At 48.7% G+C, this 24,912-nt stretch overlaps 1 protein-coding gene across 2 annotated transcripts in view; it reads left to right on the top strand.

Annotated features, from left to right (window-relative positions):
* The first annotated feature begins 653 nt into the window (after nucleotides 1–653).
* Nucleotides 654–24,912, top strand: part of MED26 (mediator complex subunit 26) — a 53,098-nt gene continuing 28,839 nt past the window's right edge. The window contains exons 1-2 of one of the 2 annotated variants that reach the window (XM_075903371.1): nucleotides 654–1,071; nucleotides 11,166–11,267. In XM_075903371.1, coding sequence (XP_075759486.1) covers nucleotides 11,205–11,267 — 63 coding nt within the window. In that variant the 5' untranslated portion in view covers nucleotides 654–1,071; nucleotides 11,166–11,204. The remainder of the gene's footprint in view (nucleotides 1,072–11,165; nucleotides 11,268–24,912) is intronic. The other variant, XM_075903370.1, reaches the window with a different exon arrangement.

Genomic DNA, 24,912 nt, shown 5'->3' on the forward strand with positions numbered 1-24,912 from the left:
GTAAACTCAGTCCTCTCCAGGAGGGCTTACATTATGCAGGCAGTAGCTTCTTTAATCATTTTAATCACTTCAGTAAAAATGAATGGAAATCCCCATGTGCGTCATTTTTTAAAATAAAATCCATGTGCTCTTTTTATTGTGAAAACGAAACATTTCATTTGATCACACGTCATTTAAAAAAAACACCTGGCATCTGTCTAGTGGCAATCTGTTGTGGAATCTGGGACTTGTCAGACACTTAAACACCCTCGTGTTATAGAGCTTTCATGATGCAAAGAGAGCAGGAGCCAAGGGGCGTGTCCGCGGGTCCCCAAGCCCGTGCATGTGGCCCGACGGGAGTTGCTCGGTGTATCTCAGCAGCACGAGGGCTGATAGCCCGAGCCGGTAGCGAGACTCGCTGTCTCGCTCCGGATTTGCAGGACACTCCCCCCTCCCGAGTCAGCGCCTGAGCCCGCAGTCTCGGGCTTCCTGGGCACCTTTGCCATGCCCGTCCTGCTGCCGCCCGGCCGCAATGCTGCAGGGCTCCGGCCCAGGCCGGGTTTCCAGGGCAGCCCGACAGCCGCCTCCCCGGCACGGTGCAGCGCACGACACAGGGTGTGCGGAGCGCCGCGGCCCCGCCTTGCGCATGCGTATTGCGAACGAGTCCCCAGGCGCGAGCTCTCCTTCCAGGGGCCTGTGCGCGCATACGTCACAGACGCGCCGTGCGTGACGGCGTCGGGCGTGTCCCATGGTGCCTTGCGCGGGGCTGGCTCTCTGAATCCTGCCCACAGTTGAGTTCGGCCCTCAGTGGAGCAGACGGGTCCGGCCTAGTCCCGCCGCCTCGAGCCTCCCCTCGCGGTCGCGCCTGGCCCCGAGCGCCGCTCCCCCGCCGAGCGGGGAGCGAACATGCGGCTCCCTGAGGAGGCTGCCGCCGGCGAGTGAGGAGCCGCCGCCCCGGCCCGGCCCGGCCCCGCCGCCCGCCCGCCCCGGCCGCAGCCGCCCCGCTTCGCCCAGGCAATGACAGCGGCTCCGGCCCCCTCCCCGCAGCAGATCAGGGACCGGCTGCTGCAGGCCATCGACCCGCAGAGTAATGTGAGTACGGGCCGTGCCCCCCGGGGAGGGGGCTGCCCCCCGGGGAGGGGGCTGCCCCCCCGGCCGTGCCCCCCGGGGAGGGGGCTGCCCCCCCGGCCGTGCCCCCCGGGGAGGGGGCTGCCCCCCCGGCCGGGCCCCCCGGGGAGGGGGCTGCCCCCCGGGGATGCCTGTGGGCTCCTGCTGGCGTGAGGCGCCTCTCCCGCAGGCAGCTGGAGTGCCGGGTCCCGGGTGTTCCGGAGCCTCCTCCCCGCGGAGCAGCCCCGCGCCGGAAACTCCTGCCGCGGGGGGGGGGGGGGGGTGCGAGGGGCGCTGGGTTTCGAGACTCGCTTCTTCGGGTGTTGCGGAGTCCCGGGTGTTGCGTCTCCCCGTGCGCCGGGCCGGTGTCCTCGCGCCCCTCGGCCCGGGGTTCCCGCGAGGGCCGGTCCCTGTGGCGCAGGGGCCAGGCTGGCTCCGTGAGTTCACTCCCGCGGGCATGGCTGGGGGAGGGGGCAGGTGGTAGCCGGCCATGCGGTGCGGTGTCGGACCGAGCTCCGGACTCGACACCGAGGCTGTGGTGCGGCCTGCAGGGGGCTCCCTGTCTGTAATGGGCTTTCCGAGCTGGCTCGTTTGGGAAAGCGGCGCGACCCGGACCTTTCCGGCTAGGAGCTGCTAGGAGGCGGCTGCAGAGCATCCAGTGTCCCTCCTGATGCTGTTCGGTGATTGCACTCCCAAGGGGGGGGGTCCCTGCAGTTTCTTCTTCACCCCATAAAAGACTCTGGGGATGCTTCCAGCGGGTTCTGCATCCTTGCTATGAGAGAACTTTCCCTCCTCTTTCTTATCCAGTGTTCCAGTCTCTCTCTGTCTCCCTTTAACATGGTCACCTGCTGGGGGCATTCCCCGTACATCCCGCTGTTCTCCACTGTACTATAGGTAGCACACCCTAGAAGGGGCTCTTTTCATTCATTTCTCCTTCTCTTCCCTGACTCGCAAGCACCCATGCTCAGGGACTTCATTTGTTGCAGGTTAGTGTCCCAAATAAGATCCTAGATTGAAATAACAGGATTGTGGGACCCTTGAAACTTTTGGGGCCATCTCTAGGTTTAGGGCAGAAGCACGCTGTGGGTTCCTGAATTATTTACAGCTCGGGGTAAGACGTTTGTTGTGTGTTTTTTTTTTTGGCCTCACCTTTTATTATATGATGAACTTTATCAACTAGTTTGAGGACACGGTATAAGCCCAGAAAAGCTGGTATACCTTTTACCTGTTACTGTGAATAATTAAGCTTACGAGTTGTACTTAATTTTCTGTTTCAAATTAATGGTGTATAGAGTTGTAGGGTTAATTTGGATCAGCAGCCAACACATCAGAGTCTGGGTTGCAAAGTAGAATTCAACTCATAACATCTGAGGCTGGCTATGGTGAAGCCTAAATGTGCATCAAGTCAAATGCCGCATGTCAAAGTATTCATTCCACTTGCTACAGAATCATAGAACTGGAAGAGACCTCAGGGAGGTCATCAAGTCCAGACCCCTGCCAAAGGCAGGACCAATCCAAAGTAAATCAACCCAACCAGGGCTTTGTCAAGCATTAGAGACTATAGGCCAAATGGAATTAGATATTTCAGTTCAACCCAAGCTCACATGCCCATCTCTTAGAGGTCTCTATTTATTAGAAGCAGATTTATGTATCATAGTAACAAATTTGATAATTAAGTGAAAGCACTCTGAGGGTGCTGCAGTGTGATGTGCATGTAATCTGAAAATAATCAGCCCGATCACTTATAACATTGTTTTAAATGAGATCTGGCCTATTATGCTGTCTACGAACTCATGAAATCGGGATGTTTCAGTTTAATAGGCCATGGGGCAACACATAATATTTTAGAACAATTTATCTTCTTTAATTTTCTGTTCCTATGCATCCTTCATAACCTGTGGTAACCTTAAAATATACTGTACACTGGTCTTCTGTTAATGATCCCGAAATAGTTAGCCGAAATTGTAAATCTTCATGTAATTGATTTTTACATAGTCAATTAATCCACAAGCATTGGTTAGAGTTTAAATAGAGACAGCTAAGTTGCAGCATGCTGCAAGTGCTTTAGAGTAAGGGATGTTTCAGAAAGGGCAGTTGGCAGGGAGCAGTTTCTCAATGATACCAGGCAGTTGAGAAAACACATGAAAAAGCCGTGTGAAGTGAAATGTGGTGTCTTACTGCTTGTTGGACAAGCTGCCAATCCATATGTTAGAATCTTGTATTTCCTGACAGTCATTATATTAATTGGTCATGAGGTTGGACTTGTACAGTTCTGATCTCAGTTTCCATGTAAAGGTCTTCAAGCAGTCAGAAGATGGATACATTTCTTGTCCTGCATTTGCTCTTCAATTTGTTTCATAAAGAATTTTTGGACTAGTACAGTGGCTAAAATGTGTAGAACTGTTAGTTTATAAGGAAACTGAAGCACAGAATAACTTTTTTTTGTCAGAATGTGTTTTAAATTCAGGTCAGTGCTGGATTGCTGACCTCATGTCTCTCCTGGCCTGAGCAATTCAAAGTTTTAACAGATGCAAAAATAAACATTTAGTGGCAAAAATGTCAGTGAAAATAAAATATTTATGTACTAAATGCTTTTTTTGGTATGATTGTTACTTGATTCTAGCTCTGCTGAACCTTCTTTGCTGTAGAGCTCTGTCTGTGTTTTGGAATTCAGAATTATTTAACTTGTATTTGAGCAGATGTCCATTTAAAATAATTTCTTTTTAAACTGTAAACTTAGTACAGTGAGCCTAGGCTCATCGGTTAATCATAATGGTTACATGCAGCCCACCTTTCCATGCTGCCTCTGTCGAAGGCAGCATACCCGGGGGTGCACATGGGAAGCCAACTGGCTCCCTGCACATACCAGCTTCTGAAACCACCTGCCTCCACTGCCTCTGACACGGACAGGTGGGAGCTGGTACCCGTGGACCCTCCTGTCCCCTATGGTGCTGTGCAACAATCTGTTCAGCTCTGCACAGGTGTTCAGGCTACCTGCCCAGATGGACCTGCAGGAGCAGGGTGCCTATCGGGTGGCCTTGGCCCTAGCCCTTGAGCTGCTGTGGTTTGGGAGAGGTGCCTCTCACTCTATTCTAGGAGATGTTGCAAGATGGGGTGCAAAAGTGGGGTGGAAGTCCTTTTCCCTACTGTAGCCCTGGGCCGATCTGTACCCCCCAGCCAAAGCCTTAATCCTTGGCCCCATCCCCAGAGCTTGCCCCACCAGATAGTCCTCAAACCCATGCATCCCGTCTTGTCCCAGTCCTAAGCCTCCTGCCCCACATGAATTTTGTTATGTGCACTGATATGGAGATGATAGGTCACAAATCACCTCTGTATTAGGTGCACATAACATTCATTCTACATGTGTGGGAAAAATTAGAGGGAACACTGTCCCCAGTGGAGCCCTCATCCTCCTTGCACCCCAACTCCCTGCCCCAGCCCAGTGTCCCCTCTTGCACTCCCAAACCCCTGTTTCATCCTGGAGCCTTCCCATACCTCCCATCCCAATCCCTTGCCCCAGGCTGGTGAAAGTGAATGAGGGTGGGAGAGAGCAAGTGACAAGGAGGGCTCAGCGGCAGAGTAGGAGGTTCCTGACAAATTTTAACTCAAAATTGGGGGTCTTTAGATTGCTAAAAGTTTGAGAATCACTGCACTTGATCACATTGACTCAGGAGCAGAATCTGTTGAATTTGCATAGATTTTTTTTTTTCTTTTTACTCTCTCAAACTGAAATCTTTCCCTCCAATCCCAGGGGAATACACTGATATTTTAAGTGCTACTAGGTGTGCAGAGAATTCCATAAATATCTTTGTTTTTCAAAGGATGCATATAATAATTAATCCGTTTCTGAAATGGTCTGAATCAAAGTTGTTGACTCTCACATCCAGTGTCTGTAAGTGATGCTACTCAAACACGTGCCCTCAACATTGATTTTCCTGAAATGTTTGTAGATTTTTAACAGGCCAGCAGTGTGAGACTCGGGCTTAGTGGGAGTAGGGTACGGTGCTTTTTTTTTTTTTTCTTTCAGGTGATAACATGATGTAGGAATTCCTGTCCCTATGAGACGAGACGGATTGTATAGAAACAGTGGCCTAAGAGAAATGTCTGGCACTTCACACAATTGTTACAATAAAGTATTATGGAGATGCAGTTTACCAAAGGCTGCTGTGTATTTCAAGTAATAGTATTTTTCTTTTGATCTCAGTACTGTACACTGGGGTGGGGCAACTTTTTTGGATCAGGGGCTGCTAACTCTCATAAATACCAGATGGGGGCTTCACAAAAGTGGGAAGGAACCCCCCCTCCCCCCACAGACACACACACACACGTGCAAAGCCGCCAGTTCCTCCCTTTTCCCAGCTCCCTGTGCAGGGAAGGAGTTGGGGTGGCTTCCCATCTCTCCCACTCCCCCCTTCCCTCCTCAGGTCCAGCATGCTTCCTTAATTAAGGAGGCATTGCTGGCAGTATGTGGCTTGGACTACCAGACATTACTCCCTGCTGCAGCCACACTATTGCAGGAAAGAGTTCTGGAGCTTGCCCAGCTGTGGCCATCCCTTCCTCACTAAAATCCCCCCATGCAGGGAAGGGGCTGGCGAACTTCCCTTCCCTCCCAGTCTGGGATGGATTCTCCCTCACCTTGGTTCCGCATATCTCCTTACCAGTAAAAGGAGTTTTGTTGGCAGCCTCTGCAGCCACCTGAGCCTGGGAAGCTGCTCCAGCCTTTTTTTCGCTGCTGCTTTGCAGAAATACTGCAGGGCTCCAGCATGCCTTCCGCCAGGTCTGCTGGGCGTACCTCTCCCACGTGCAGGAGAGGAACTGGAAGCATCCGGCTGTGCTGCTGGGGAGGCTGGGAGACGTTTTTAAAGTGGCCCCCAAAGACTTCCCTCTGCAGCATTTCATGGCTGCTGGACCCCCTGAAGGCTGCATGAAGTTGTTTGGTGGGCTGTAGGTTCGTACACTAAGAAGCCGGATTACACCTCCCTCCTCCAAATGCCAAAAATAAACAATTTTTCACTTGAAACTTTTCAGGAGTGATGTTCTCCCATCCCAGGAATAATGAGATTTGTTAATCCCATCAAAGAAAATTAATTTTTAAACGGCTATTTCCTCTTCACTGGTCTCTTAAGAGTTAAGATCCCAGAGAAATGATGGATTCCTAGTCCTAAAATGAGTAAATATTGGGGATGTGAAAGGTTCACTGTTTCTGGTTAACCAGTGTGGGCTGGTGCAGCTCCCTGCCCACCTTGAATAGAGGGATGCTCCAGTCCCCTGGGACCTACTATGGACATAAGCTGCTCTGGGTGTCTAGAGCAGTCCCTGCTCATGGTTAGTCTAGTTAATTGTAAACTTTATGTTTAATCGGTTAACTGATTAAACATGGGATTTTACATCCCTAGTAAATGCATAATATCCCCTCCCTGAGTTTAAGCACTAGAAATGAATTGGTAAAACAGGGGATTTGACTTGAAAGGATTGCACGTCTTTTTGCCTTTATCATCTCCATTATTGGTTCAAATCTGATCTGGATTGATGGTGAATAAACACCCACCAGATACTTACATCCCTAATGGTAACCGAATAACCTTTTACATAGTTAACAGATCAGTCTAGGCTTATTGGTTACTGTGACTGGTTACACACATGCTCCTGTCCCGCTCCCAGGAAGCTGGCTGCCACCCTGCTCAGCTGGTTCTCTTATCAGTGCCCGTAGTGTGGGGTGGCAGCCAGCTCCCTAGGAGTGGGGCAGGAGCCAAGCGTGGGACAGTAGCTAGCTCCCTGGGGGTGGGACTACAGGCAGGAGCCAGTGTGTGCTGGGAACTGGCTTCCGAAAAGCTGGCTGCTGCCCTGCTCTTTTTGCTCTGTATCAGAGTACACAGCATGGGGCGGCAGCCGGCTCCCTAGGAGCTGGCTGGGAGTCAGCTACTGCCCCATGTTGTGGATGCACATAACCGTGTAATCACTGAACGTTTTAGTGGTTACATGGTTACCCAATTACTCATTTTAAACATCCCTACTTACTGTGTGAAATCAAGTTGCTATGGAGACTGAAATAGTTGCCATCTCTGCTTAGACTCCGGGAAAGGACCTAAATTACACTGATTCAAGGCTACCTGTATTGGGCTGGGGAGTTCCCACCAGTTGGTGTTTGAATCGTGCAGCTAATCTTCCCTGGCTCTGGTAATAGACAGAATCTCCCCAGTATGGAATTCATTCTAAAGCTTTTTTTAAAAAATGTAGCACAAGCATAATGGGAGTACGTTTCTCCCTGAGGCCTTGTGTACAGTGGCGTGTTTTGTAGCCAAAAAACTGCTTTTTGTTGACAAAACAGTGAGAGCATACATGCTACAATGCAACTGGGGTGGGAGAGCATCCAGTTTTGGCGACACAACTTACACCTCTTCAGGAAACTTGACTTTTCCCCTCCCTTTATTGTCCGCAAAGAGCTGGCGTGGATGTGTGGACTCTATTTGCTTTGTCCAGAGAACTGGGTTCTGCCAGTATCTCACAATGCCTCCCCTGCCGGCTGGCGCTCAGTGTTGTGTGATCTCTCCTGCCCTGCAGGCATGTGCCCTGCCCCTTTCCAAGCTCTGGGAAGTATCTGACAGTGCAGTAAGCTGCTCTGTTTGGGAGCAAACAGAAAAAGCAAATTATTGGAATGTTCCCATTCTTCCCGGCTAGAAACACATCTGCAGGCAGGCTGCTGCTGCAGGGGGAAGGCCGTAGAGACTGTTGTGCTGCTTTGACATTCTTCAGCATGAAGAGCTCATGATCCTGCTCCCAGCAGCTGAGAATGCTGTGGGGAAAACTCAGAATCCCAGGAAGTGCAGGGCTCAGCTCTGCCTTCCCATAGCATTGCTAGCTTGCCTGTCGACAGTGCCACGAAATGTGGTCACAAAATGTCGACAATGGGAAGCAGAAAAAACAGTTTGACCGGTTTTCACTTTTGCTGACTTATGCATGTCTACAGTACATCTGTTGCCAAACCTTCCTAGTGTAGACATAGCCTTAGTTTTTAGAATCATAGAACACTAGAACTGGAAGGGACCTTGAGAGGTCATTGAGTCCCTCATGGCAGGACCAAGCACCATTTAGACCTGTGGTAACCAACCTGTCGATTGGGAGAGCTCGACCAGTCATCGCAAGGTGTTCGGGGCTTCTCCATTCCCCCACCCCAAGAAGAAACCCCCCACTGTCTCTACCTCCAGTGACAATGGAGGTAGCACTGGCTTCCTGCAGTGTGGGGGGAGCAGTCTCGCAGCTGTGCGCCACTTCTGGAGTTTCAGGAAGTGCACAGGCTGCTCCCTCCTCCCTCAAACACCTAGTGTGTTTCCTGAAGTCAGGTCTGTGGCACGCCAGGGATTCCCTTCTCCTGCTGCCTTCCTGCAGGGGGAATGTAAGAGTCCTGGGTGCTGTGGGACTCCTTGTCCCCTGCCCCAGCACCTTGCCACCTGCCTCTGCTCCAGCACCCTGCCCCGTGCCCTCTACCCCTACCAGCACAGTTGAACATAAGAACGGCCGTACTGGGTCAGACCAAAGGTCCATCTAGCCCAATAGCCTGTTTGCCAACAGTGGCCAGCACCAGGTGTCCCAGAGAGGGTGGACCGAAGACAATGATCAAGTGATTTGTTTCCTGCCATTCTTCTCCAGCCTCTGACAAACGGAGGCCAGGGGCACCATTTCTATCCCCTAGCTAATAGCCTTTTATGGACCTAACCTCCATGAAATTAGCTTCTCTTTAAACTCTGTTATAGTCCTAGCCTTCATAGCCTCCTCTGGCATGGAGTCCCACAGGTTGACTACACGCTGTGTGAAGATCTTTTGCTTATTAGTTTTAAACCTGCTGTCTATTCATTTCCTAATGTGCAACCTAAACCACTTTGCTGCAATTTGTCTCACTCCTCCTTGTGACACCCTTTTAGATACTTGAAAACCGCTATCATGTTCCCTCTCAATGTTCTCTTTTCTAAACTAAACGAGCCCAATTCTTTCAGTCTTCTCTCATAGCTCATGTTCTCTAGACCTTTAATCATTCTTGTTGCTCTTCTTGGGACCTTCTCCAATTTCTCCACATCTCTCCTGAATGGTGGTGACCAGAACTGGATACAGTACTCCAACTGAGGCCTAATCAGAGCAGGAAAGAGGATAGTTCCCCCTTTGCTTCTCTTAGTGACTGCTTTAGGTGCAGGTAAGTGTGTCTCCTGCAAATGGAGGTGGAACAAACTTTGGCCTTATCCTTTCCTTCAAGGAGCTAGGACAGTTATCTAGTTCAAAGGATGCTTTCTGAGTGTTAGGGATGCAACATCCTATGTAACTGGTTAACCAGTTAAATGTGAAGTTTACTTCATGTTCAACTGGTTAACCAATTAAAAGGGGCCACTCCAGCCCAGCTAGGCTGGAGTCCCACTCTGCCCCCCTCTATTGCAGCCGGGCTGGTCCAGCCCACCACCACGCACAAGGGCTGCTCAGCTGGCAGTTGACTGTAAGCACAGTGCTCCCTTGCAGGGCGGGGGCAGGGAGCGAGAGAATTCATGTGCTCCCACTGCCAAGGGGCACGGGTACCTAGAGAACCACCAGCTGTTCAGAACAGTTGGTGGGCCTCTCTGGGAGGGGGACAAAGACTTTGTGTGCTCCCCCGTTCCCAGATCAATCAGGGTCTGTGGGTGGGGAAGCATGGAAGTGTCCTGGTCCCACCCCTTCCATCTGAGGCCCTGCCCCTTCCGGGACAGCCCAGGGCCAATTCAAACATTTTGGAAGTGGCCCTTGTCAAAAATTGCCCACCCCTTATATGGCACTGTGTGTGTATTTCACTTCTTACTATAAAGAATTAAATTTAAACTATATAGTTTAGTTTTCTGTTTCAGGTAACTTGGAATTTTAAATTATACTTTGACTAAAAAGCAGCTGATAAGGTTTTACCTGTCACTTACCTTGTCTCCACAAGGTTTTACTTTCTTAAGTCATCTGAGTCAAGTGAGAGCATTAACATAGCGAGTTGACTGTGTTCTTGCCTGGGAAAGGGTGTAGCGTGCTATTTGGTTTCAGCCCACAGTATTCTTCACCTCTTTGAATTAGCCTGATGAGTTTTGTGTAGCTGTTGTCATCCTTACATTGGGTACGTTTAGACTACAGGCTTTTGTCGACAGATACTGTCGACAAAGCTTCTGTCGACAAAGAGCGTCTAGACTACATTCAGTTCTGTCGACAAAGCAGCGACAAAACCCTGTAGTCTAGACACAACTCTAGATGCAATAACACCTTCTGTCGACAGAACTCTGTCGACAAAAGGTGTTATGCCTCGTAAAATGAGGTTTACCAGCGTCGACAGAACTCAGCAGTAGTGTAGACGCAGGTATAGTTTTGTCGACAAAAGTCCACTTTTGTCGACAAAACTCTGTAGTCTAGACACACCCATTATCTCTATAAGAAGTGCCTGTGGTTGGTACTAGGGATGTTAATGTGCGTTGGTTCAAGTAAATGTGTACATGTGGGGGTGGAAAGAGAGATGAAGGCAGCTCCCTAGGAGCCAGTGCATCGGCTCCTGCCTGCTACCTGATGCTGTTGTGTCTAATGCAAAGGCAGCAGTGTGGAGGTGGGGACATGTGTAACTATGCATGTTAAACAGTGAGCCCAGGTTCATCAGTTAAGCATGTATCCTAGGGATGTCAATGTGCAGTTGCCTACACGATTAACTGATGAGCCTAGATTTATGGGGGGGGGGGGCTGGAGCCAGTACATGTGGAAAGTTGGCTTTTAAGCTGGCTCTCTGCATGTGCCAGCTCTGCGGAGACACAACCCCCCACCCCTCCCCCAGCTAAACTGGGGTGGAGGTGGGCAGGAGCCAGTGCTTGACAGGGAGCTGGTTTAAAAGCTGGTTCCCATGAGCACCAGACTGTCTGCTCCCCTGATAGAGGCAGCAGCACAGGGTGGCAGGGCTGCCTAGAAGTTGGGCTGAAAGCACACTGGCTGCCGGCCCCACCCCAGGGGACTATAGAATAATTGTGTAATCGCTAAGATTTGGTACGATTACCTGATTATTAGATTAAATTACATCTAACATCTCTATTTGCCCATGTTTATAGTTCTTTGCTGGGAAAAAATAGAGCTCCTTCCATTTTACTATGGTATGCCATTGGTGGAGAGACCACATCGCTTGTGGCAGGACATACTCTCACAGGGAAGAGGTTAGTAGCTATCTTTGACTTAGGTTGGGGCTGAGGCTGCCAAAGGAAGTCTGGGTGCTGTCAGAAAGCGAGATCTGTGTTGGAAAATGTCAAAGCACCGGTGTGGTCCAACTGCCCCTTCAGCTTCTTTTCCTGGGCCCCAGAGAAGGTGGTGGTGGTGGTGCTATCACTTGCTCGTAGCCACCTCAGACTCCCTTAGTATTTAGTGGGAAAGGGACGTGACTTAGGCTATATCTACACTGGGAAGGTTTGGTGACAAAAGTGCTGTCGACATGCAAAAGTTACCAAAAGTGAAAACTGGTCAAACCTGTGTTTCTGCCACCCATTGTCGTTATTCCATGGCCATGTTGTTAGCACCCTGTTGACAGAGCAAAGCGATTTGAGTAAGCATCCCACAATGCCTGGCATTACCTCCAGTCGCTAAGCACTGTGGGAATGCACAAAGTAGTTGCTATGCATTTTGGAAACGTGATAAATGGCCTGTCAGTCACCTCTTTGCTTCCCGGCCCTCCCAGGGCTTCTGGCTTGCTTTTGCACCACTTGACTGACAGTCTTACTGCAAACTCCAGCATCTGCTGTGAGAAATCGTGGATCCCAAAGTTCTCTCCCATGTTGTGTTCAGTGTACTTAGGACATTGTGTTGTTGCAGCAGAGCTACTTATACAGTTAATAGCAGAAGACTAAGAATTGGATGCAGACACCATTGTTGGGGGGGACCACAGAATTGACATGGAATTGGGCTGCCACAGATCAGTCATGCACTGTAGACCATTGCTTTTGGGCTATGGAAACCAGCACTGAGTGGTGGGATCGCATTTTCATGCAGGTGTGTGATGAAGACCAGGCTCTGGGGTGGGAATGAAGGATTTGAGAGTGGGAAGGGGTGAAAGGTGCAAGGTCTGGGAGGGAATTTGGGTGCAGGAGAATGTAGAGAAGGGGATGCTGGCTCAGGGAGGGGGCTCCAGGCTGTGGAGTGTTGGGGTCAGGTGGAGGGTTGGGGTGCTGAGCAAGCCACAGGCTTGTCGATGTGAGGGTGCAGGAGTTTAGGTTGGGGTGTGTGAGGGGCTCGGCAGGGAGTATGATGGGCTCAGGACACAGATTTGCGGTATGTGGATGGTGCAGGAATATTGTGGCACAAGACTGAGGATGTGGGGGTGCAGGATTTTGGGGATGAGAGACTCAGAACAGGTGGTTCCAGTATATGATAGGCGCAGATTCCAGTATATGATAGGCGCAGGTCGAGGGGGTGCAGGAGTGTTACGATGCTGCGACCAGATGGGGGCTTGTTGACCAGGCTTCATTTTTAAATAAAATATGTCAAACACAAAATGTTTCAGCATTGGAACCTGTTTTGAGTTGATCCACAGAAAAGTTAGTTGGGGCCACACAAGTGAGATACAAAAAAACAACCTCTCCAAAGCTCCCCAAGCCTCACAAATGTGGTCCCAACTGTGCTGGTGGGGACCAGGTAGTGGTGGGTGCTGGGGCAGAGGACATGGTGCTTGCTGGTGGGTACTAAGGTAAGGGGCAGGGTGCTTGTGGGGGGAGGGTCTGGCCAGGGGGGAGGGGAGAAGGACAGCTCAGCCGGTACCTGGGGATCCTGGGTCTCAGGGAGCATGTGGGCTGCTCTTTCCTTTTCCTCCCCTCCACTAAACAGTTGGCACGCTTCCTGAAACGTCAGGTCTGTTGCTCGGCTGGAAACTTCCTTCCCCCTGCTGGCTGCCTGTGCAGAGTGTGGGTGTAAGAGTCCCAGTACTGCATGCCAGCTCCAACTTCTCAGGAAGCGTTTGCTCTTCCTCTGCTCCCTGACAGCCACGTGCTTCCTGAGAAGTTGGAGCTGGCATGTAGTCCTGGGATTCCTATTTCCCCCGCCAACCCAGTCCTCTTCTGCCCTAAACTTATGCCCGGGTCCTGGAGCCTGAGCCACTGCCGTCGCTGCTACCACAACGCATGTCTCCCTCCAGGTGCTGGGGTGCGTACACTGAGTAGTTGGCCTTGAGCATGTGTTGGCTGGGATGCCATGCGCCAAACCCCCTCTCCCCCCACTTCTTCCCCAGAGCCAGGCATCTCCCCTTCCCCCTCCCCACAACCTTATGCCCGGGACCCAGAGCCGCTGCTGCCACTGCTACCCCACCATGCATGTCTCCCTCTGGGCATGCGAGCAAAGCGGCCCAGCCTTGAGCATGTGCTGGAATGCAGCAGAGTGGCCCAGCCGTGAGTAGGCTCCGTGGTGTCTTGCACAGAGTGGCTGGGCCGAGTGATTCTTGCAGGAGCCGCATTTTTGTAATCAAAGAGCCGCATGCAGCTCGTGAGCTGTGGGTTGGCCACCCCTGTGGTAGATTGAAACCTAGCTGTAGGCGTCTTTGGCAGGCTGGACCTTTTCGAGGATCATATGCCCAAGATGGTGACTGTATGTTGTCGTGAGAGTAAGGGTGAAGAGTTTGGCTGTGGGAGAAACGAGGGGGCACTGTGCCTGGATGCACAGTGTGAACGGTCAGACACTTGTGCTCTCAGAAGAGCCTATAGGGTGGTCATCAATATCAGGAGGTGCCGAGGAACGTCTTTGACAATGAGGGGCGCTGATGTTTCTGTGATGCTGCTTTGTCTCATCCCATTGCTTGTTTTGAGGAGGCATTTCTATGAAACCCAAGGGATATTTCAGGCTTCCATGGGGGGCAGCGTGATTGTGTGGGTTGTGTCTCAGAATAAATTCATGGTTTTTAAACATTTGTTTTTATTGATGTTTTTCTATCAGGATGTTCAGTGGTAAGGGTGATTGAAAGTATGATGGAAAGAAGCCATTACTTGAATGTGAAAATGAGTATGTAGGCATAGAGGGAAGGTTGCTGGATAAAATTTTTTGCAAGTGCAGCATGGAGGCTGATGTGTGGATGTGGAGGGATGGTTGCTGTGAAAGAGTTCTGCACGTATTGACAGTGAGGCTTTTAGTTGTGTTTGCTCTGCATCTTGATGAGACACTTCAGCATCTCTTTTTGGTTTTCCGTGAGCTTTAGCATGTGCTCAATGGTTTGTGTTCTCACTTGAGTCTGCATAGCTCTTCTTTGCTCTTTTTTTCCCTATGTTTGATCTGTTGAGTGATGCAACACATCCTAGGCCAGATTCTCCCTTGTCTTCCATGGATTTTTCCTTGGTGGAGTCTGTCTGGTGAACATGCCTGACTTCTCAGAGTCTGGTCTGGAAAAGTAACCATTAACAATAGATTGACTGTACTACTTATGATAAAGATTGTAAAATTTCACTACCATGCACAGTTCTGAATAAAACTTGCCACTTTTCTTGTTGCCCAAGAGGCAAACACAAATCTCTCCAGACCCTCTGATCATGGTGAGATGTACGTATAGGTAAGGGGTGTGTGTGTGAATGAGTGTTTGGTGTGGGTCCCCAAGAAAGTACAGTCTAGGCTTGTGCAGCAGCTACACGTGAAAACAATTTCTAATAATCCTACACTTGTCCACAGGCTGAGAGTACTCTGGCTGATACATCCCTGCTGAAGGTAAACAGGCAAACTCAGAGCTCAGCTTTTGCATGTAAGCAGAAGTACATCTACATCAGGCAAAGCTTCAACATGCTCCCTGCAAGATTATATTGATATCTGTGTGTACGTCGATGCTCTGTTTGGACATAATGCTGACCCAGACAAGGCTTAGCCAGCTCACAGAAACAGCTTCTGTTCCTCCTGCACCCACCCCTAACCGCTGCAAGAGCAACTTCCCAAGCTGCCACCCACCCTACCCCACCCCACAGTAACTAACCACCGTGCATGGCTGCAGCACTTCCCCCACCCAAGCTACGTTAGAACATCTTAGAGCCCTGGACTGCTGTGGCCTCCCCTCCCCTCCCGAGGGTGCACTAGAACAACTTTGTGCTCCAGGCCAACGGGCCTCCTCCACCGCCTGCAGAGCAAAGTACCCTGCATCTCTTTCCTTGTTTCATGGCCCTGCGACTCTTACCTTCCTTCATGCACCCTGTATAGCAGCTGAGAGTCCTCACAAACATCTGGATTTCAGAATAATTCCTTGCTGCCTGGCACACTAAATTGACCCTAAGCCCTTCATCCACTTCTACCTTTTCACCAATAATGTCTATCTCGGGGACAAGTGTTTCGTTCTGTGCTATAGGAAAAATCCACAGTCTTTGGTTGCACAGTTGGGGTCACCATTCAGGATTGTGTGCAGCTGTGATTGCAGATTCTACACCCCCCAACCGTGCCCCCCCCACAATTATAAAATGAAAAAGTTCTTCAGGAGAGTATTTTGAGTGATACACACCCCTGGTTCCCTGAGAAGACACCAGGATGACCACTACGCAATGAGCCAGACACCAGGAAATGGGATTTTTAAAGTTCCCAAGGTTTATAAGTGGGAGAGGGTACATACGTTTTCCTGTTTACTAGGGATCTTAACATTTGTTTATTTTGTTAAACTTGTACCCGCTGAAATTTTCAGCAGATACGCATCTACACGCCCGTGGGGAGCTGGCTTTTAAGATTGCTCCTTATGCGTACTGGCTCCCAGGGAACTGCTTCAGAGGCAACAGAACGTGGGGACAGGAAGCCGGTATGCAAGGGGAGTTGGCTTTTAGCTCCTGAAGAGCTGCCTTGGGGTGGGTACAGGCATGTGGCTCCCCTGGAGCCAGTGCTCATGGGTAGCCTGCTTAACAGCTGGCTCGCTATGAGTGCTGGCTCCCCCCTGGACCCCTCCCTGCACTGCTGCCTCATGTTGAAATGTGGACATGCTCTCTGGGTTTTGATGCCAAAACTGGTTTTACATTCTGTGGGAGCAGGACCTTTGTTTTTCTAATGTTTATACATTGCCTGTCACAGGGAAGTCCTGGTCTATCACTATGGCCTTCTAGGCACTATGGCAGGGCTGGGCAAAATATGGCCCGGGGGCTGGATCCAGCCTGCCAAGCCACTAGACCTGGCCTGCGGATGCAGTGGGGAGCCTCAGGCAGACTCACTGCTTGCCTCATCGCCCCCCCCCCCCCCCAAAAAAAAAAGCGGCTTCCCCAGCCCTTTCTCTTTCTCAGCTGTGAACCTGGGGAGGGGGGAGTGAAGCTTCATGGGCTGCTCCTGCCCTCTGCAGAATTCCATTGGCCGATTTCTGGCCAATGAGAGCTGCTTGTTTAAAGAACAGGCAGTGTTGAAAGCACCCTGCCCCCTTCCCTTCAGGCTCTTAGTCATGAATGCAAATGGCCCCTGTAGCTAGGGTTGCCAGATGGTTGAAACAAAATCCCCCCCCCAAAAAAGGGAAAAAATCTGTTGAAGGGAGAGGGAAAAAGGGGGGGGGGGGGGGAGAGAACAAAGTTGTTGGGGGGGGGGGGGGAAGGACTCCAACGACTTAAGCTCCCCCTCTTCCTCTCCCCCCAACTTAAAATAAAACAGCATGTCCCCTTTAGGAGTGAATGCAGGGATAGGAACAGGGGAGACGTTGAGCACCTAGGTATTTTGGCCGGCAGCCATTTTTTGCCAGCAGGCTTGGGAAACCAGATAAGCATGGGGGCTGGAGGTGTTGGGGGCTGGGGATGGGGAGAGGCTGGGTGCTGAGTGTAGGGTTGCCAGGTGCCCTGCATTTTCGCCTCCTGGCTGGGGAAAAATTCAGAGAATACCGGACATCTCAGGTGTCTGGTATTCTCTGAATTTTTTTTACTGGACAGGAGGCGAAAATACCGGACTGTCTGGGTGAATACCTGCACCTGGCAACCCTACCTGTAGCCTGTGCAGGCAGCGGAGAAGGTAGGGAAGCTGTCTGAGAACCCCGCTAGGCTGTTGGCCAAGAGTTGCCCAGGCAAGTCTCCTGGTAAGAGCCTGCCTCTGGCACCCCACCGCCTTTCTCCCCACAACCCTCTGCCACCTCATCCCACATAAGCCAAACCCTTTGTCCCCGTTCTGAACCCATACCCCCTCCCAGTCTCTGCACCACAATCTCCTGCCCAAAGTCACAACTCAAACCCCTGCATCCCTTCGTGTATCCCAGTCCCTTGCTCTAGGTCACAATCCAAACCCTCTGCACCCCAGTCCAGTACCCCAGGTCACAACTGTCTCCTTCACCCAAACTCCCTCCCAGACCCCCTCCTGGACCACAGTCCCTTACCCCAGGCTCCCTTCTGCACCCCGTGACATTAATATCCTAGATCCCATAACATTAATGTAATGGAAGAGTGTGTCCTTCAACCACTTTCCAAAATCTTGGGAGTGGCCTCCACATGAAAAATTATTGCCTGCGACTGCACTGTGGTCATACAAATAATGAACTAGTGGCAGGCAAGTGGAGCTGGCCTGTGTCCACAATGCAAAATGTATGCTAATTGTAGCCTTAGCTTCTGCTCACTGATGGGTCAGCCAGTTTAAGTTAAAAGCACCACCCCGTTGAGTTTAGTGTTATGTGTGTCTGTGGGATTCAGATTAGGGCAGAGTTGAACTGAGTTGTCTTTGTGGGGATTTTTCCTTTTTTTTTTTTTTTTTTTAAAGGATTCCCTTATCTAAATGGCTCCTCTCTCACCCATTGGGAAACGTGGTTAACAGCAAAATTGAGCAATGAATAAATTATCGGCACTCTCCATAACAAAGTCCCTGGCTGCTCTTGAGAATCCCAAGGCAAGGAAAGCATACAGAAGGAAATTTCTATTGAAGTGCCCTGAAAGGTGATACTCAGACACTGTATCACCAACAGGTTCCCTACAAAAACAACTTGAAGTACTCTATAAACAGGAAAATAATGAGGATTGTTAGGTAAAACATTCTTACAAAGCAACAAGCAGAAACTAAAATGTATAGTATCATTTATATGAATGTGATGATGTAAGGGACCAAACACATGTTATCAAAATAATAAAAAAAAAAATTCTCTTTCCTAGAAAGAGCCAATACAGGGGGAAAACCAAGTGGGGAGGAGAGGGAGACTGCAGTGACACATTCTATAAACACTACCCATTCACAGCCAGTTACTTAGTTCCACTTTCAGGCCCTTGCAGAGGCTCTGTTAGGGTTTATAATCTGGATTGGAGTGTGTCAGTACATGCCTTCCTCCATGGGCTAAGGTATGACCAGCAGCTCTTTCATTTTTACCCACGAGGTTTTCCATGAGGCATCTCTGCACTCCCAGGCTGTCTTTATCAGGATATTGTCAAGACCTGGAAGCTATTTTCAGTAACAAGGTCTGCAATGGTTGTTGAGAGGAAGATGTTTTGAATCTATACTATGCAACCCCACCTTCCTAAAACTGTACCCAAACCTGCATTTAAATTATTTTTAAGATTGGCTAAATGTCATAGTGATGGGGTCTTCAGAGCATTCTGAACTGTAGAGATTGGGTCTCTTTCAGTGTATATGGACAACAGGGCTGAGTTGAGGGCAACCATGATCCTGGCATTTTCTAGCTTAAGAATGCTTTCCTTTGCAACCTTAACATTATTTTTTAAATATATTTTTTAAATGTAATCTCTCTATACTATTTGCTACTGTTAACCTTAATTCAGAAACATTTTCTTTAGGGCATCATGATTCCAGAATCTCAGACTTGGAATTTGAAAATTATGGGTAGCTCAAGCATATTGTAGCAAGTAATACTGGGAAGCGACTAGTTGACAATTCGATAAGCAAATGCTTAGTTGACTAGTCCTTAACATCCCTACCCTAGACTTTACTACAATACAAATGAATTCTTTTGCGAAGTACGGTTAACGCTTTATCTGCACCCTGAAAAGAGTTTGAGTGTGAAGTTTCTTCTCTAAGTGTACCAGATGCATCAATTTTTTTGCCATTTTCACTAGTCATGGTTAAATAGTGTCACTTTGCATGTATCTTATACATTCCTATGAAATAACAGCAAAACAAAATAATGTATTCCTTTAGAATTGAGATCTTCCAATAAGTTGTACGTGTATCTTATCAAGCAGATTTATTTTCTTCTCTTTATATTCAATTTAGAAGAGACTTGTATGAGAACAGTAATACTGGGCTTGTATAATTCCCATCTATACATCAGCAGTTGCATTTGGTGTCTCTTGTTTTGAGGTTTTGTTTTTGAAGGTTCTAGTGAATAAAATCTCTTGCTCTGTGTGAGATGTGGCTAATGCTTTAGTGGAACTCGTTTTTCATATTATGAAATCCATCTAGAATTGAAACTAGCAGAACATCATAGGGCTAACTTCATTGCATTAGTGAATGAAATGTGTAAAATGGGGAAATTTAAGATTGCTCCTAAAGTGGTGATGTATCTTAAATCCTCCTGATCTCACTCTCAACTTTGTTTAGTTTTGTGTCATTTGCTGTAGGTAACACACATCATATTCATTTTACTGTCTGCAGGGAGCAAATGCTCTACATGGAGTTTCAACCCACCATAAATAATCTCTAACTGAGCACTTGTTTGACTAGAGCAGGTGGATTTGATTTAAATCAAATTGATTTAAATCACTAGTCAGGAATACTTGATGTAGAAAATTATGATTAAATCAAAGTGCATTCTTGTTTGTTGTCATAACCGTAGCACATTTTTCACAATTCAGAGATGTAGGTTTCATTTTTAGAAGATACACACTATGCATTTATTTTGAATGGATTTATTTTGAAAACTTTTCAGATAACTATAAAACTTATATCAGAAAATGAATTACAGTTCGGTTATTTCATTTATCAAAGATAATTGACACATATTTATTAAGTTGTTGGGAGGTGAGCTATTGCCAATTCAACAGGCAAATCATTAATATTTGGAGGATTTTCTTGCCATGCTGTATTAGGAGAACATCACCAGACAGACATTTAAATTTGTTTTATTTAACTAAAACAGCAATTATATGCATTCTGGATTTTTTCTTAAATAGCAAGCATAATATTTTAACAAAACAAGCATATAGATTTTTTTTAAAAATTTAAACACAAGATTTTTAAAATCTGATTTTTGTTAACATTAACAACTAAAATATTTAAGTGAAATGTTTTAAAAACAAAAATTAAATGAATGGTCAGCCAAGTCAACATGAGTAAATTAAAATATTGGCTTCTGTTCATTGAAATTTTAGAGGCAAGAGATTGACTCTGTACAGAGATTTGCAGAGGGACAATAGCTTTGAGGTATGTTATTTCTCACCCCTCTCTATGTAAAAACATTGTTGCTGTTAATAAGCATGTTGTCTCTAGATACACAAATCTCGGATGGTATCTTACTGAGTCCCATTGCATAGATTTCCCCCACCGCCTTAACATTTTATCAAAAAAATCAACGATTTTTATCTACTCTATACCAAAGATCTTGTACAAGGCGAATGGTAGAAAGGTGCCTGGCATAGTGGAATATAAGATTTTGTGTGCTGGTAGGTAATTCCAGGTCAGGTGGGAATTTGTATGTAAAAATACATTCGTTGTTAGGGATTTTGTCACATTTGGCTTTCTATTTATATCTTGTCCCAAAATCTTTCCTTAGGCTTGGAAACTGCAATTTGGCACACAATGTGTGGAGAGATTGGTGGAGAATAGAAAACTGGGGAGGGAGAGGTGTCCTGTTCTTTTAGTGAAATTGGGGTGGGTAGGAACATTATTTTGAAAAAATACTTTCAGGTTGTATGTCTGTCTCTGCATTGGGGATAATTCATGTAAATAAGACTATTCTTACATTAATGCTAGTGGGAGACATTTAGTCTTTCAAATTCTGAAGTAATTGTTTTTTGAATTGATGTAGTCTAGTGAGACACACACTTGCAGAAGACATTGGAAGCTGTTCCCAGTTCCGCCACTGACCTCAGTGAGTGAATTTGGGCAAGTCACTTGACCTCCCTGCACCTTGGTTTCCCTAGCTCGAAATGGGGATGATGTTATTTGTAAAACACTTTGAGATCTGTTGATGAAAATTGCTATATGAGGGTTAGGTGGCGTTCATCTCTTGATTAGCTTTTACACCAGGGACTTTCCAAAGTGGGAGTTGTTGCATTGTGTTTGGCATTTTCGATTACAGAGAACAGGTAACAGATTTTTTTTTAACCTGATACCCCCCAAACTCCAGCTTTGGGGTGTGTGTTTTAATCTTGCATAAAGCAGTCTAATATCTAGAGCTCCTTTGTGTCATTCTGTCATCTTGTAATTGCATTGGATGACAGCTTTGGTGTAGTGAAATTTACAGGTCAATAAAGAAAACCAGTCTGGTGGCTGTCTACTGCTGAGAAGGGCTAGGTTTACAACTCTCCCAGGGACGACTTTTTTTTTTTCCTAGCAAGAGGTTGGGGAGAGATCTCATTCTGTCCTCAAAAACCAGTTAATGGCTATGCTCCTGAATGGCCTTGACAAAAGCATGGACTATCACAGGGTTCAAAAACCTTTTCAAATCATAGAGCCGAAGTACATAAAAATTCAGAACAAGTGACCAACACAGAGCCGTATAAGAACACTTATCTGTATGACTGAAAATATACAACTTAATATTATTAATGACATAATGATTAATAATAGTATAAAAGAAACATTGTATTCATAGACTTCTGCTGCTGCATCTTTTTGCACATTTCTTTGAAGTTTACATCATAACTGGTAAAATCCAGCTTCATGCACGCATTCAGGCAGTCTTGTCAATCTTATGGAAGGGGGCTGATGATATGAGGGTGCAGGAGTCTGGGCTGAGGTGTGAGAGGGCTCAGGGCTGGGGAGGTTGGGTGTACGATAGACTCAGGGACACAAGGTTGGGGTGTAGGAGTGTTGCAGGGGACTGAGGATATGGGGGGTGCAGGAGTTTGGTGATGTGGGATTATGTGGGGCTCAGGGCAGGGGGTTCAGGTGTAAGATGGGCTATGGGTTGTTGTGGCGGGGTGCAGGAGTATTATGATGCTGTGGCATAGGGGCTGGGCCCCAATTGGGGGCTTGTTGGCTAGGCTTCATTTTTAAATAAAATATTATGTCCAACACAAAAGGTTTCAGCATTGTCCTTATTTATGTGAGGAGTGGGGAACCTTTTTTGGGTCGGGGGCTGCTGACCCACAGAAAAATCAGTTGGGGACCCACACAAGTGAGAAGCAAAAAAAAAAAACTACATCCCTCCAAACCTCACTGATGCGGCCCCCAACTGAAACACCTTATTCCCCCTGGTGGTCCAGTCCTGTGGTGGGGGGACGGCTGAGGTTCAAAGCCTCAGGCCAGATTTACTCTTTTTGGGGTTCCAGGGTTAGTGGATTTTGTGGTCACCCCCCAGATTCAGAGGTGGGGCCAAAAATGAGGGGTTAAGTGTACAGGACAGGGTTGCCAGTAAATGGGATAGAGATGGGGTGCAGGATCTGGGCAGGGGGTGAGGGTGCAGGGGCAGGCTGTTTGGCCAGGTAGCAGACTGGACAGGGGGCAGGAGTGGATGGGGGCAGGCTGTTGGGGTGGCGTGAGTGAGGAGGAAGAGGTGCAGCATCTGGGCATGAAGGAGTTAGGGGGAGCACTTGTTTTCACGTTGCAGGCACCGGGTAACACGGCCTCCCGTTGCTCCCATTCACTGGAAGGAAGCTTCCAGGAAGGATTTGCAGGGGAAGCCTGCAGGAAATGTGTCCTGGTGGAAGGAGAAGGGCAGCACACACAGAGCCATTTTTAGTTCCACTTGGCCTCGCATGCCGGGGAAAGAAAAGGGCAGTGCACTGCACCATTTTTTGCTCTAATTGTTCCCCACATGCTGAATCTGGTGGGAGAGGCTCAGGTCTTTCTCCTGCCCCAGGAATCTGGCATAAGGCTGTTAACTAGCAATTAATTGACTAGTCAAGTAGTCGATGGAATTTCCATCGACTACTCGACTGGCACTTCCGTATTCCTCTTTTGTACATTTCAAAGGAGGAATGCGGAATTCCGCATGCAGCTTGGGGCCAGCAGGAAGTCCCAGCGGGGGCTCTTGTGCATTTCAAAGTGGCAGCGCAGCATGGAGCCTGGGGTCAGCGGGGAACTCTTAGTCCCCCATAGTCCATGCTGTGCTACCACTTTGAAATGCCATGCAGAGCCAGGATTAGAGTCCCCGTGTGCTCCTGGAGCCCGGGGTCAGCTGGGGGCTCCACAGCTGATCCCAGGCTCCAGTGTGGCATTTCTGCAAAACCTGGGATCAGCTGGGGAGTTCTCACCTGACTCTGGGTTCTGGGGAAATGCTAACTGCAGGTTCCGTGCAGTGGGGGAGTCCGCAGCTGACCCCGGGCTCCACGCATGCAGCGCCACACAGTTGAGCCAGGGATCAGCTGTGCAGCAGTGCCCCTTTGAACACGGCCTTGGTTCTGATAGAGGTAGCAAGGGGTGAGGGCGTCGGGAATCGACTAGTCTAACATCCCGAATCTGGTGCTGGTGTTCCAGTCTTGGGGGTAGCCATAGCGCTTCTAGTGCTGGCTCCCGGTTGCAGGGGATTGGTAGGAGGAGAGACCCGTTACCTGCCGCATGGCCAGGAGGCGTTTAGGGAGAAGCTTGGTCTAGTGGAGATTAATTGAGGTTCCAGCAGTGGTTCTCAAAATGCAGTCCACAGATCACTAGTGGTCTGTGGCTGCCTCCCCGGTGGTCCGTGGCTCCAGCTAATTCCCCCCCACACCTTTCCCTCACAGTAGGAAGCCCACACTGACATTCTAGTCTCACGTCCACCAAACAGCCATGAAGAAAGTCCCAACCCTGCCAGACTGTCCCTGCTGAGTGGGGAAAAGGGAGTGTGATGGGCTGTGTGTGTGTCTTATGGGGGGGAAGGGGCGAAGTGAGAGGCTTTCCCTGTGGCGCGCTGTGTGTGTGTGTGTGTGTGTGTAAAGGGCTTTGCCTGCGGGTTGGGGGAGTGTGTGTGTATGTATGTAAAGGACTTTCCCTGTGGGAGGAAGTGTGAAAAAAGCCGCGACCCACTAGACCAGTTCAAAGTGAGCAGCACAAGCAGCTCCACGCTGTGTTTCTCTGCTCCCTCCTGCCCAGCTCGCTGGGAGAACAGCAGCATAATGAAGTTTTTCTTCCCAAAAGGAGGGGGCTCTCCAGCTGTGTAGCAACACTCTAGAACTGAGCAATATGGAAAGATAAAGGGTTCCACCGACAATTTCATGGAACCGTGACACCTCTTTGTTGTTCACTTTCCACGGATATTCTTGCAGTTGGGCTAAAGGGGTGTGAAGGTTCACAGACAGGCAGTTTCAAATGTTCATGCCCAGGAGTTCACAAATTTTAAATTCGCACATACGCATGAGCATGACATGGTCTTGTGTGCTCCCCCAGGCAAAGAAAGAACCAATCACAGCTCAGCTCATGGAATACTTGCAGAGCACTGTTCACAATCAGGCCACAGAGTTTAAAATAAATCAGGAGTCAACTGCATTGAATACTTTGGAAAAAAAGCGGGGGGGGGGGGGGGGGGGAGAGAAAACTGTCCCTGTTCAGTCCAAACTCATGAACCTCTACCACAGGCATCACTCCCTCCAGACTCTGGACCCTCTCCTCACCCCACTCCATTGCCCCAGGGCACAATCCTGTCCTTCACTCAAACTCCCAGGTCCCACACCCCAATCCCTTACTCCAAGGTCCCTTCTGCACCCAACCTCCATCTCAGACCCCTGCATCTCCTCCATTAATAATGGAAGAGTGCGGCCCTCAATCCCTTAGCAAATTCTTGGACCGGCCTCCCCATCAAGAATTGTTGCCCACCCCTGCTCTGCATCCTCC

The sequence above is a fragment of the Pelodiscus sinensis genome, chromosome 19 (genome assembly GCF_049634645.1).
Source record: "Pelodiscus sinensis isolate JC-2024 chromosome 19, ASM4963464v1, whole genome shotgun sequence".
Lineage (NCBI taxonomy): Eukaryota > Metazoa > Chordata > Testudines > Trionychidae > Pelodiscus > Pelodiscus sinensis.